Source organism: Haemaphysalis longicornis, unplaced genomic scaffold, assembly GCF_048455015.1.
Source record: "Haemaphysalis longicornis isolate Haplotype H1 unplaced genomic scaffold, Haemaphysalis longicornis Haplotype H1 scaffold_1, whole genome shotgun sequence".
Lineage (NCBI taxonomy): Eukaryota > Metazoa > Arthropoda > Arachnida > Ixodida > Ixodidae > Haemaphysalis > Haemaphysalis longicornis.
In genome coordinates, this window is record NW_027526203.1 from 359,276,219 (window position 1) to 359,290,805 (window position 14,587).

At 45.3% G+C, this 14,587-nt stretch overlaps 1 protein-coding gene across 2 annotated transcripts in view; it reads left to right on the forward strand.

The window, feature by feature from the left end:
• Positions 1 to 14,587, forward strand: part of Wapl (cohesin release factor wings apart-like) — an 84,513-nt gene that overhangs the window by 25,732 nt on the left and 44,194 nt on the right. For both annotated transcript variants that reach the window (XM_077686146.1, XM_077686147.1), the window contains 3 exons: positions 3,170 to 3,281; positions 8,965 to 9,077; positions 9,928 to 10,004. In XM_077686146.1, coding sequence (XP_077542272.1) covers positions 3,170 to 3,281; positions 8,965 to 9,077; positions 9,928 to 10,004 — 302 coding nt within the window. The remainder of the gene's footprint in view (positions 1 to 3,169; positions 3,282 to 8,964; positions 9,078 to 9,927; positions 10,005 to 14,587) is intronic.

A 14,587-nucleotide genomic window follows, 5' to 3' on the forward strand; every position in this document is an offset into this window, starting at 1 on the left:
TTAGCGTGTGCATTTCTAATGCGTTTTTATAAGATGCAGCTGATTGTTTCAAGAGTAAGAAATAACCTATTAACCATAATCACGTTTATCTTACATTTCTTGCAAGCCTCAGTATTTCTGCAGTCCAGAAAGTCCGGTCGATGTCCGAAGCGCGAGCACACGAAGGGAGTAACAAACAAGAGAAAAGTACGCTGTGACAAGCTGAACACCTGTCGCCTTGCAGAAGAAAAGAGCAACCGACGACCGCCGAACAACGCGTTTCCCCCCTTAAAATCGTCGGGGCAGTCTGCCGGTCGAGCGGCAGGAGGCGCGTCTGTAGCAGACAACAAGACAAACGTCGACAAAAATGAACTCAGTAACTACTCTACGTTTAAACCGAACTTGCTGGACACGTGCTGACGCGTCTGGTTTCATAAGTCAAAAAAAAATTTTACCCAGCACTCTTCCTAGCGCGAAAAATGCAGCACGCACGCAGCGGAAAAAGCACGTGCCAAAGCGGCCGCCGCCGCCGCGTACTCCCCCGGAGGGGAGAGGGCAGCGCTTCCCTCGCCCGGCAAACTTTAGCTTCGCCTCCCTATACACAATATATGCCCATGTCGCATAACATTAGCAAAGTCATTTCCTGTTTCCTGATGCCTGTGAAGAGCATCTTTTCCTGTACAAGAGATTACCAAAGATGGTAGTGGCAATCAACGTACCAAACGTCCAGTGCCCAACACTGGGCACTACAATCTCTAGAATTTCGCATTGATACGTCTCTTCCCTTATCCCACCCACCCGGCTAAGACGTGCTGCTGAGCCCAAGGACTTGGGTTCGATTCCTGGCCGTGGTGGCCGCTTTTCTGGTGGAGGTAAAATGCAAAAATGCCCGTGTGTTCGAGATTTCGGCACATGTAAAGATCCCCAGGTGGTCAAAATTAATCCGGAACTCCCACTACAGTGCGCCTCATCACCTGTGTAGCGTCGGCGCATTAAACCTTTTAATCATTCAATCTCCTCCTATCCCCATGTAGTATGTTTAAAGAAGCCATGAAGAGAAAATACAACTTCGTTTAATTTGAAAGAACTAGGATTCAGTATCTCACTCAGCTCCATTACAGCCCCAAAAGATGTTTTTTAACGAAAAAAAAGCTAGAAGTGTTTAAAAACTTTCAAATTTTGTGCCACAGTGACGTGTTATGAGCAAGAATGACGTCATACGGGCCAACAATAAAACGTAATTTTCGGTGCGTTAACTGCACGTTAGCATTCAAGTGATGCGGTCAAATGGAACTAGAGGCCCCATTACAGACGTCCATTCATGTGTCGTCGCGACAGGTCAGTCAGGCGGCCGCCAATCGCACAAACAAGGTTCCGTGACGTCATAGAAAAGTTGCGGGAAATTGGCTAGGGGGTCGCGACTGCTTCACACGTTTTCTTTAATATCTCCGTTATTTGTTCGAAGATTGCGATGATATTGGTATCATTGTTATCGGGACTAAGCAGTCTTCCTAATAAACCCAACTTGTATTTTGTCTTCATGGCTCCTTTAAGAATCTTTTTTTTTCGGCCCCTTCACCCTATTTTCCCCTCTTGTTGCGTGAGGTTCGCCTCGCTTGTATAAAGCGGATGCCTGAACCACTAACAAACGTGTGTCTCTTTCTTCCTGTGTCCCGTTTGTGGCACAGTTGCTTAAATTCTTACGATTACGCATGTACTTAAAAACCAAAATTTCAACCCTCTTAAGGTGCTACAAGTAGGCAAAGGCAGATATCAGGCTTGAACCTTGGCTGGTACACTGTGCAGCAATCTCGTGGCCTGATTGCACTTGCACCGTCCCAGCGAGGGAGAGAGAGTGACAAACGTTTTGTTGGACCTTTAAAGGCCCCCGTGGGGGGCATGCTGACCGGTGTACCGGCGATTGCAAGAAGGGCAAAGTCGGTGCTTCAAACCTCGGGCCGAGTGCCGAGAGTTTGACCTTTCTTCTGCCCAGCCTTGCACCCTCCTTGCTCGACCACCAGCAACATACCATTGCAATATTCATGTGCATTAGTTTCACCATGTTGCGGGTAAGGCGTTGTGCTACTGAGCCCAAGGACGCGGGTTCGATTCGTGGCAGCGGTGGCCGCTTTTCTGATGGAGGCAAAAAGTGAAAATGCCTGTGTGTACGAGATTTCAGCGTATGTTAATTTAAGGACCTTCAGGTGGTCAAAATTAATACGGAGCCCTTTGCTACGGCGCACCTCTTCGCCTGTGTAGCATTGGCACATTACAAAACCAAATAATCAATCAAATAACCAAAGCTTCAACATGTTCTGACTGTGAAGAGAGCGTTTGTAGCATTTTGACTCATTTGAAGGAGAAAGTGTGCGAGAGACTGCTAAGTAGATGGCGCGGGAAAGAAAGAAGCCCCTAATGACACTGGCCACCCGTCATCAATAACGGGATGTTTGAACCATGTTGTCGTGAACCGGAAACCGCTACTTTTTTTTTGGTTCAGTTCGGGTTTGGGTTCAGTTCCGGCAAAAATACTGGTTCAGTTCCGCTTTTCGGTTCGGTTCCGGTTTTCGGTTTGGTTCCGGTTTGACACCCTGATTTCTTGGCAGTAGCTTTGGTCGGTGGCTGTCAATCACACAACCAAGACCCTGTGATGTTATAAACCCAGCGAGAAAGTGGCTGGTCGGTCGCCACTGCTTCATCTATTTTCTTTAATATCTAGATTATTTGTTTTAAGGTTCCTATAAAATCGATATCATTGATATTGGGACAAAACAATCTTCTTAATGAACCAAACTTGTTATTTTGTCTGCATGGCCCCTTTATATTTATTGCCCAGGCTTCAACGTAAAGGTAGTTTGGGCACGTAATGCTCTTCCATTTTGTTACTGAAGTGGCTTTACTCATCTGGTTCCATAAGTTGTCAGGTGGACTTTATTTTTATTTATTTGTTTTTCTGACCACGATTTTCAAGTGTTTGGCAGCACAATGTTATAGATTTTAGGCTAACAGCAGCACATGCATGTTACTAGTCTGTTCTCCCTAAGCCCATTTGGCCGTGGTTTTGTCAGAGTGTAGTAAAAAAAAAAAAAAGATGTTTGTTTGCTGAAGGTTTTGTTGAAATGAAAGTTCAACCCCCCAAGATTGCTGTAATCTGTGTTTTTGTTTTTCTTTCTGAATTATTTGTGCACAGACTGGCACACTGGCACTTGAGACTCTACTAAGCTTGACGTCTAGGAGAGCAGGAGAGTGGTTCAAGGAGGAGCTGCGGTTACAAGGTGGACTGACACATATTGTAAATACTGGTGAGGCTGCTAAAATTACCCTCTTTGTTTGCTGGTTGTCCTGATGGTCCTGCTTTTGTAGTTTTTTGTTCTCTCTACTTTGACAAGCAGGTTTATTGAAGCATCATTGCTCTCACAAATCGCCTGTGAAAGGTTGGGAACACAAGATTTCCAAATATTAAAAAGTTGTTTGAGTTTCATGTGTGGTTAATTTTTACCTCTTAGCTGTATGCTGCTGTAGTTTTTTCTTTTTGTAGTTATTGGTGACTGTTGCTTGCTTTTAAGAGCACTTGATGTGCTTCTATGGCACCAAATCGTCTAGGAACAAGCAGCACCGAAATTTGGACTGGTTGGTATAAGCTGGAAAGTGAGAAGCACACAGTAACAGGGACGGAAGGAAGAAACCCAAGCAAGTGCTTACTCCCAACTGCAAGATTTATTCACGCAGATGAAATTCACACAAGAACTGCAAAGGTTACACGAACATAGAAGCGATGAGTGCGCACTCCTTTTCATGCACAGTGACAGAGGTTTGTAATTTGTCAGTCGCTAACATTTTTTAGTGTGTCAATAATGCTTGCAGTTGAGATTACATGCTTTTTTGGGTTATTCCTTCCTCCGTCCTCTGTTACTGTGCGCTTCTCACTTTCTTGTCTCAGTCTGGGCCAGGAAACCAGTTTAACGAACCACTTTCCTCTATTGGCAACCTCTGTCTGGCTTCTGAGGCTTATTTGCACTTTCTTTGAGCCTGAAACAAGGGGGGGTGACTGGGAATGTTTAAAGTGCTGCATCTTTAATATTGATTGTACTTGTCCAGCAACTCTGTGGGTGATAGTTTAGGCAAAGAAGTAAAGATCAAAATTTTCCCAGTTGAGCTGTGTAGCAGTCAAAAAATGTACTGTGTTCGATGATGTGCCAGATAGCACAGTAGATTTCAAATGGGGGCTAGGGAATCTGGTTTATGGCAGGGGTCCAGACACTTCACTATGTTAAGGCTTCAGTAAACAGTGCGAAGACCTTTTAGTCCTGTAATGTCCATTCAGCCTTTAACCTCAACCATTTATTGTTATATGATTCAGCACTGTAAAAGCTTAACACTTGCCGGCTTTTTAATTGACACTTTTGAAGTGCAGAGCATGGTCGCCTGGCTGTGACATCGAGAAATTTCAACCCACACGTTAGCCGAACGAAGGGCCTGCATCAGAACGTGTCAATCTTCGGCTTGGTGTGATGATGCTGGTTGCTTGACCACGAAGGCTGTTCTCTCGCTCATGAGCATTGCAGCTCATCAGGCCCTGCTTACTGGGCAGGGTGTCTAGTGACCGGGAAAACAGGGAAAAGTCAGGGAGGACCCGCCGCGACGGCTCAGTGGCTAAGGCGTTACACTGCTAAGCACGAGGTCGCAGGTTCGATTCCCGGCCGCGGCGGCCGCTTTTCTGATGGAGGCGAAAAGCAAAAACGCCCGTGCGTTTGAGATTTCGGTGCATGTTAAAGATCCCCAGGTGGTCAAAATTAATCCGGAGCCCTCCACTATGGCGCGCCTCATCGCCTGCGTTGCGTCGGCGCGTTAAACCTTACAATCAATCAATCAAAGTCAGGGAATTTTGAGCCACCGGGAAAAGTCGGAAAATTGTCAGTGAATTTTTCAATCAAGTAGTACCAGTCAGGGAAAACCACTTCGGGGACTGCCCACGCTGTTTTAGAATAGGGGAAACCAGTGTTAAAGTCCCCCAAGAAGTTACACGAACGCAACATGTTCGCGGGCGACGAAAGCGTGATTCGCATGAAACGTTTTCTCGGCACGGTGTGCCGAGCGGCAGGCGCCGGCAACATGGCGGCAGCACCGGTCGCAAAGTAGTGCGGTAGCTCCAACGGCTGCTTTTACCGCTTATTAAAATCTTAAAGTGCTACTCAAGGCACAAACGCACTTGCTTGTGCAGGAAAGGAGCCACCGCAGGCACGAAATTGTCGACACGGCTGTGAAAATGCCACGCACGAATTGCGTGCAGAAACTCGGCGTGCGGTTCACGCAGCTCGCAGCTGGCTTAGGTTGCTGGGTGCACTTGCGCAGAGGAACGATGTGTGTGATGCAGAAATCACACGCACAACGCGCTTTTTTTCCAGCGAATTTTAAAAGGCAGTGCTTTTCGGGAGCTAATCTTGAAAGAACTTCTTTCTTATGACATCAGGAGCCAGAATTACATAATCAAAAATGAACATGACAGGGTTTAGCATGAACCGCACGCGGCGTTTTCTGCTCGCGAAAACGCGCCGCGCATGTCACAGGCGCGCTGACGCTGCCGCGGAACCACCCGCACGCTGCGCGCGGTGCTGCCGGCGGCGGCAACATGGTGGCGGCTTTGACCGCAAAGCTCGAGCGACCGCTTCTAGCGCTCTCTAAAATGCCGCACAAGGCACGCCCGAAGTTGCTTGTGCGGTAAAGGAGCTTTTAATGTGGGCGAAAACGTTACTATAAAACATCTTCCGCGCCGCTAGTGAAAGCTCCCATGCAATACTGCCCTGGGTGGTAAGCCTAAGCATCTCTGGAGGAGCCAGCCAGATGAGGCGCGCGGCTCCCCATTGGCGAAAGTCGTCAGGCTCTTCTCACTGCCGCTCGCCACGTGCGTCATTTTCTGAGCGAGGCAGAAGCTGCCGTGCGCGCGAATCGTTGACGCGGGCGTCAAAAAATCGCACGCGCAATGCCGACGCGCCAGACTCGCGTGCGAAAACGCATGTCGAGCCAGGACAATCAAGAAAAAAAGCAAAAGGTACTCGCTGAAGCGCGACTTGAAGCTTCTATCCCGCAAGACTCTCTGAAGCCGTAACTGAAGGCAAGCAAACCTCAAGCTGAACGAACTGAAGTTAATCAAAGTGCAATTTGAGAATCAGGGCACTTGCAACAAATGTGTTTTTCCCTACGATAGAATGTGTTTTCTGTACGCTTTTTATATGCTTCACGGACCATTTCCATAGAATGGCGCCTGTTGTATAGGTCAGGGAATTTCGACTAAAATGGTCATTGAAAACATGGAAAAGTCAGGGAAATTGAATTAGGCAATTTGCTAGACACCCTGCTGGGTCTCACAGTCCATTTTCATTTGAAAGAGCACTCGAAGTGAAGCCAGTCTTATGTGTATTGTGACAGAAATGCCTTTGAGAACAAAAGAGACCCTGGGTTGTATTCAAGGCTGCATTCACGTACATAATCTGTCTATAATCAAACCAGTAAATGATGAACAAGCAAATTTCACGTGACTTCAGCAGGCAAAATAGTTATGGCACAGCTGTGTGAATGTATTTCTCTCTCTCTCTCTCTCTCTCTGTCTCTCTCCTTTACACTTCTTTCTGTTTTAAACATTTTACGATTTGTTCTGTATTATGATGAAGGAGCAGGTGTGCCTTTTATAATCGAAAATTGTTTAGATGATACCCTCAATGAGGACTGGGCACAATGGTATCATTTTGACACAGACACGTGATACTCTCAAAAATTGTATTTCCGATATCAATACAAAATATAGAAGTGAAATGCTTTTTTAATAATGGTACTAATAATGGTACAGGCATGTACCTTTGATGGCTTAATACCTTGTTGAAATTACATACACAAGGTTTATAAAGGAACTCAAAACGGCATTGCGTTATTTGGGGCAGCAAGCTCATCTGTGGTTTGGGCAATAAACATTGGCTGTTCCTTATGAAACTGGTGAAACTAATCAGACTACAGACAGACTAATCAGCTTGTCATCATTGTCAGACTGTCTATGTCCACTTTGGGACAAAGGCTTCTCCCCCATAAACTTCCAACCACTCCTATTTTGCGTTGTCTGAATCCATTTCTTGCTCCTGAATTTTCGTCACTATACTCGGTGACAACTTAAGAACGGCACCGGAAGTTGCCGCTGTGCCTTATCACCGTAGCGGGATGTTTCTCCGCGCGGCGCAAATAGGGCGTTACAGGGAATATTTTGACCATGGTGTGAGCCGTTCCCGTGATTTTTTGGACTTAATATGCTTATAAACGACTCCAGTGACGAAAAACAAACTGCGTGAGACAAGGCAGACGACATCACGCATTCATAGCAAACGCCTTTCAAAACGCGCGCGCACTGACGTCATGGGTCCGGCGCTTTGGCAAAGTGATACACTACATGAGGTGGTGCCGTTCTTGAGTTGTAACCGAGTATATTATTAATTATGTCATCCCTCCATCAAGTTATGTGTCTTCCCCTACTTCATCTCTCGGTAGGCATTTTGTTATGCCGATGGTTCATTAGTTGTCAGTTCTTCCGAACTAGTGTGTCTTTGACCAGAGGTTGTTCCCTGATTCTAGTTTGATCTCCGCGGTTCGAGTGAGAGCCCCGGACTTTGCAAAAACCACACTCCCTGCTTTAAAATCTGTGGTGCACTTCTTTAAGTATTGGGTCTCATTAAAGTGCATGTTACATTTAAAAAGTATTGTCGAGTCCAATACATGGTTGCATTTGTTATTTCCTAGTAATAAGGGACATACATACACGAACTGTGTTGAAAGATAATATCAAAGATAAATGTGACTTGATAACAGCCCAGCCCTATGGCCAATTTCTGTGCGTCTGTGCTTCCCCCCCCCCCCCCCCCCCTTCGTGAACCAAAGCGAAATGTTGCCTATTTGAAAGGGAGCACAACAGGGAGATACCATCTCACCAAAAAAGTTCATGACATGTTTACAGAGGGCATTCCGGAGGCTTGTCTGGGAAAACACAGGGTTACAGATAAATGGGGAATACTTAAGTGCCCTTCGAGGTTTGCAGACGACATACTCTTGCTGAGTGAGTCAGCAGAACACCCGAAAAAAATGCTTGAGGAACTGCAGTCAAAAAGCTTCGCCATTGGTTAAATGAACATGCTGAAAGAGCCCTTTTCAACCTAGGTAATGAAACGCAAGAGCGAGTAGGAGAATGTAACTACCTTGGACAGGTTTTCAGTGCCGATCCCCACCACAAAAAAGCAATCCGGCACAGAATAGGAATGGGCTGGGGAGCACTCAACAAGCATTCCCAAATAATGAAAAGTATTCAACCAGTGCGTTCTACCGGTGGGGATGTATGGGGCGGAAACTTGGCAGCTTACTAAACAACTATAAAGCAAACTTAGGTTGGCTGAACGGGCCACGGAACGAAGGATGATAGGAAGAACGCTTAGGGATAGAAAATGAGCTTCCTGGATCAGGAAACAAACTTGAGTGAAAGATATCATAGTTCAAATTTAAAAAAAAAGGCATTAATTTGGGCTGGCCGTGTAGTGAGACGAAATGACAACCGGTGGACCACCAGGGCAACAGAGTGGATACCGAGACACGGGTTTAGAAGGGGAAGGCCAGTAACTCGATGGAGGGACGAAATAAGGCAATTCAGAGGCAAAGAATGGGCTTCGACAGCACAAAACGGAAGCTTGTTGAGGTCAATGGTAGAGGCCTGCGTCCCGCAGTGGACCCAAATAGGCTGATGATGATGGTGGTGGTGGTAGGGGTGGTGAAAATGATGATGATTTCCCGAAGAACATACAGGCTGGTTTCTTCTGAGTAGTTTTTTTCTCTCTCTTCTCGCGTGAAACGTCGCCTCGTATTGAAGGCTTATAAGTGCAACACCTGTCTTTCAAAATGTTATTTTTCTTTTCTAGCCATGAAGTGCTCACCTTGTTGGCTGTGTGATTTCTGTTGCAGTGCGTGATTGCCTCGGTTACTTTGGGCAAGGGGTGTCGATCTTGAAGAATCCCACAGACTTCCAGCTGGAGAAGCTCAAAAAGATTGACAGATGCTCCCGTGTGCTAGAAAATGTAAGTTGTTTATGAAGCTACACTGAGCTGAAAAAATGCTCTGAATATTTTGACAGGGTGCTGAGTTGTTCTGCTGGCATTCTTGACTGTCTCTTGATCAGTTCCTTTCAAAGGTCTACTTCTTTGCACTTATTAATGGCAAATATTTGGGACTGTTTATTGCGATTGTAGTCATCAAATATTTACAAAAGTAAATAAATGCTGCTTCACAAATGTTTATATATGGCATTTGCAAAATGCTTTCATTATCGACATTAACGTTATTAGCAATATATTAGTGCTGAAGTAATAATTCTGCAGTCAAACCCAAATATGATAGGGCTGATTGTAACGGTAGGGTTTTTTATGCTTTAGGGCCTATATGTGCATGGTTACAGTAGTTGATATCAAATTCAGAGCATGGCTTACTTCGGGTGTCTGCAGATAATGCAGCCATTTGCACAAAAGTGGCTGTGTCAAAAAATGGCTTTCTCGTCTAAGCCAAGGCAGAGAGGGTGGTATCAGCACATTTATAGCAAAGTAGGAAAAGGAGGGGAAAAGTAAGGAGGCAATGGATGAAGTGTTAGCTGCATCATGTCTGTCTTGTCGGTTGACGAGCGACGATAAAAGCGTACACACCGATCGGTTGCTGGAACTCAACTGCCCTTATTAAGCGAAGAGAAATGGCGAAACAGCCCCGGTCCCCGATGTCGTCGTGGTGCAGACATGGAACACGATAAGTCACGCGTCATACATCCAGCGGCTCAGGTAACGCGAACGGCCCGAGCACAGCGTGGGAAAGGCACCTTCAGTGAGCCGTAGTGCGCGTCCGCTATAAGGTCGACATAATCTGTTTTTGTGTTTGACCCAGGTCACATATATGAACACCGACAACCAGAGGTACCTGCTGGACTTCAAAGACTCCCTTATGGTTTCCTCATATATCAGGTAAGATTGCCATAATAATGTCAGTGATGAGGGCAGCTTTTAGCCACAATGTTTCTAGTAAATTGGGTAAAGGTTCTCGCATCAAACTTTTGAAGACAGGGTTATGCAACATCAGGTGGGTAAAATAGAGCTGTATGGCAGCTCAATCGTTTGCATGTTACCAGGGGAATGGACTGCGTTACAGCCACCTATACAAGACGAATATCTATGTTAGTTTTAAGTTTCCATAAGTAACTCATTGCAGTTATAGGTACGTGAAAGAAGAAACGCTATTACTTTTTCAACCCTGTGCAAAAATGGGATATTCAAGGAACTGTGAAGACAACCAGCAAGTTGGTTTCACACGAAAGCCTGACCTTCCCATAGCCATTTGAGCATTGATTCGGTGCCAAAAGATCCCTTAATTGCTGAAAAATTGCTAATCAAGCAACGCAGTTCCCTTCCTCATTTCTCTCGCAGCGATTCCATGATGCAAACAGCGGCTGCTGCAGCCGCTGTTTGCGTCATGATAAAATCGGAAGCAAGCGAGGCAGGGGTATAGCGGTATAGAAGCAACTGAATACAACGCTACCACGTTCCAAGCGGTTTCATCAATTTCTGTCGCATCAGGAGTGCTTACCCGAACTCCCACGTCCTTTTCTGCTCCGGGCCACTAAGCAGAATGTTTCTTGATAGGACCCGTGATCAGTATTGACCCGCAAAGCCTCCTCTGATAGCATTACCCACGCACGCTTAGACGAGTAGTGCCATTCAGCGGCAGCCAGGGAACACGTGTGCACCAGATGTTGCATACACTTGAAAATACTGACTTCAGCCAAAATTGGCACTCCCGTGGGGTTTTTTTAGTGCAGTAAAAGCACGCAGAGGGTCATAATAAATGTGGCTGTGGACGCAGCACAGTACAAGGGTCGCACAATTATCCGTCCGAGTAATTGCACCAGGTATTGCACTGAAACCAAAATGAGCTTCTGGGCGCCTGGTATCGCCGCGAAATCTATCGGCTGTGCTCCCATCATATTGTTTCCAGCTTTCTTTTTGTTCTTCGACATTCAAACATGACGCTACAAAAACTTCCAGATAATATTTTATAAACTTCTGAAAGCATATTGTTAAAATATTTGTAATGCAATTTTAACCTCTTCCAGTGTAAGTTGCTATACCTGTCTTTACCTTTTCACTATTTTCTACCTTATTTTAGAAAAGCTATGCTTAAGAGTGGTATATTCGTGTTCTCGAGCTAATCTAATTGATCTAGAACAACTTGTATTTTGCCTTCAGTGTCCCGTTAAATGGGAACTAGGTAATTTTTTTTTTAGCAGAAAGGTGAATGGGTGGGCAAAATATCAGATAGGAATTTCATTCAACATGGGGCTCTTGCAGATATGAAGAGCGCAACCAAAAAGCAAGCATTATGCAGCTTGAATTCTTCTGGGCCCTCTGCACATGTAGTACAGTGGGAATCGCAGGCATGGTTGGAATACAATTTTATGCATATACACGTAGTCAGAACAAGCTACTTCACGAAGCACAAACATGCAGAAAAAAAATTAGTGCCCTTCCACTTTGGGAAGAAGGATGACCTGCAAAGCTGGGCACAGTCCACGGAGTGCATGTAACAAAGCACATTTTCCTGTAATTTGCGATTGAGCATACTTTCTAGCCAATTAGCGGAATGATACTTGGTAGAACGCCAGCTTTATTCTCGCGGACAAACATGGATCTGTCTGTTTTACTGCGGCATCATAGGCGTCTTACTGTTTCTGTAACACACCGACCCGATCCGCTAGACCACTGAGACAACACCGGACAGGTCGTATTGGGCCATTTGGCATCCACATTTAAACCACCCGCCAGCACAACAGACATATGCCAACTTTCATGCCTGCATAAGGACATAAAAGCTATAGCTGTGATTGAACGCCCTCCTCCCAAACAAAGCTCACATAAATTGGCAACCGGTTATGTGTGCGGGCTTAGAAGTGAAAGAAACCGTCGAAAATGTTGCCCTGAAAGCTCTTTAACCTGTTGCCTATTCCCATTGATAGTATGCTATCGATGAATACAAGTACAAACTTTGGCGCTCTCCGAGCGGTTCTGGACCGCTAATGCCATCCAAATGGTAAATGAGAAATTATTTTATCAGTTTCGCTTTCGACTTTCGTTTTTCCGCCGCGGGGGGGATTTTTAAATGTCCTTTGCCGGCAGGGAGACGAGCTCACGTGGTTTCAGTTATGGCGTTGCCGCCGCTCGCCGATGCTCTATGCAGACGTTGAATTTCGACCGATTGCGATGTATCTGAGCTTGAGTCTGTGCATGATGGTAGCAGCACAGACACGGAAGACGACTTAGATTCGTCAGACTAAAGTACGGACGGCGAAAGTGCGTAAAATCGCCCCAGACCATCATCAGGTGTGCGCCGATGAGTTTCGCTTTCTTCTCCGGTAGCTCTAATGCGGGCGCGGGTTGTTGTAAACAGATCCGGCCCTGTTCTAAAGGCCACAGCTCTTATTGGCAGGGTGTTGACTTTGTTCGGGCCAGACCGGTTGGCGCCGGCTGCACAGTGAGTCGAGTTCTCTCCAGGAAGGCGGCCCAGAGTTGACCTCGGCGTAGCACTCCGGAGCAGCGTGCAGCTGTTCGTGTTTATATTTATATTTTTGTATGTAAATAACTTTTGTACTTACACCGCTCATATTTGCAGTATTATTCTATAAGGTGTTCAAAGTGTATATTTCAAAATTGTTTTTGTCTACCGTGTGCAAAGTAGCATTGAGGTCATCAATTTTTTTTCTTTTTGTTACTTTTGTTTTCACAATTTTTTGATAAAATTAGGAATACGTCTGTTGTTTGAAATTATTACTGTTAGAAGGCCCCATTCTTCTTCTATCATTTCATAACTTACACTTTAGCATCCATCATTTTCTGTGGTAAGAAAAAAAATCTTTTCTGGACTACCTGAAAACAACTAGTGGACACTGGTGTTTATATAACTGTGTGTACATAAATAACTTTTGTGCTTACAGAGCTCATTTTTGCAGTATTACTTTTTAAGGGTCTTATGTTCAAATTGTATATTTCAAATTTTTTTGTGTGTACCCTGTGCAAAGTGTCATTGATGTTTTTGTCATTTTTTTTTCTTTTTCTTTCTTTTTATTTTTTTAATAATTTTTTAATAAAATGTGTAGCAGATCTGTTGCTTGAAATTATTAGTGTTAGGAAGCCCTATTCTTTCTCTATCATTTCATATCTTACACTTCAGCATAAGGCATTATCTGTGGCGAAGAAAAAATATTACCTGGAACACCAAAAAACAACGGATTTTTCCGCGGTCATGAAAGTGTTAAGCTGAATAAGTAATAATGGCCCACGTCAGTGTTCCAAGTGGGAAAGTTTCTGGTCATCCGGGAGCGGTTCACAGCTACTCGACCAGCTGGAACTTGAGGTAGTAATGGCAGCGTCAGTGCTTTCCATTGTTTTTATTGCCCATTCGCACTTCTGTTCGGGCCAACGCTCCTTCAATTCCCGCTCTTCCTCCAAGTGAATGACATGCGTCCTTCCCACAGCAAGTTAAAACCTGTAAGTCCTCGAGCTTTATTCTAGTGGACAAACATGTGACCGTCTGTTTTCCTCCCCCGTTGTGGGCATGTTACTGTCTGTGTAACACACCAACCAAGTCCCAAACCGCTCGATTAAAGAGGACAGCTGCCAGGGCGCATTGAGCCAACAGCCTTCCAAGTTTAACTCTCCCACTAGCACAATGGGCATGTCATTGGCAGCGGCATGACGCCCAGCTCTGCGTGCACGCCCCCTCCTTCAACAACTATCCCGTGCAGGCATAGACTGGCGACCGGTGAAGGGTGCATCCTGAGGCCTTAAATACACGGGGGAAATGTTGCTCGGAAAGCCTTTCAAGCTGTAGAAGAATAATGATCTCACAGCGGCATTCCATGTGGGCAAGTTGCTCTTCAATCGCAAGGAATTCGCACCTACTTGGCGAGGTGGAATTTGAGGCGGCAAAGGCAGCATCAGTTTTCGGTCGTTTTTGCGCCCATTCACATTTCCGTTGATTCTCCGCATTCATCTTATAACGGTGGTACCGCCAGTTCGATGCTTGTTTTGTGGTTTTTTTCCTATACATGAATACTGAGCTCTATGCTGCATGCCTCATTAGCCTGATGCATGTGCTCGGTGTCTTGGGCGAGAACTGTTGGATCCTGCCTGAGTTTTTTGTTTATGACACGAAATTTTCCGACCGCCAAGCGGCTGACAGCTTCACTGCAAAACACACTAGGTAGAAACACACACGTAGTGGTGCTGTTGTGTAAAAAGTACCACATCCCGAAAATTACCGACTTAGTCATCTTGAACAAATGTTTGGTCTCGGCAGCTGACACAACTATTTTTCTATGTCACTCCATGACGCTTTTCGAGGGAGATTGAAAATGGGTATTCATAAATACACTAATGGGAGAGAAAAAAAAAAGACAGTGATGCAAAGCAACCAATAGACTACAGTCTACGCCCGTTACAACGGACCCTCTGACTCCGGAAAAAAACGTCCGCTGTAGCCGAAGTATGCACTATCC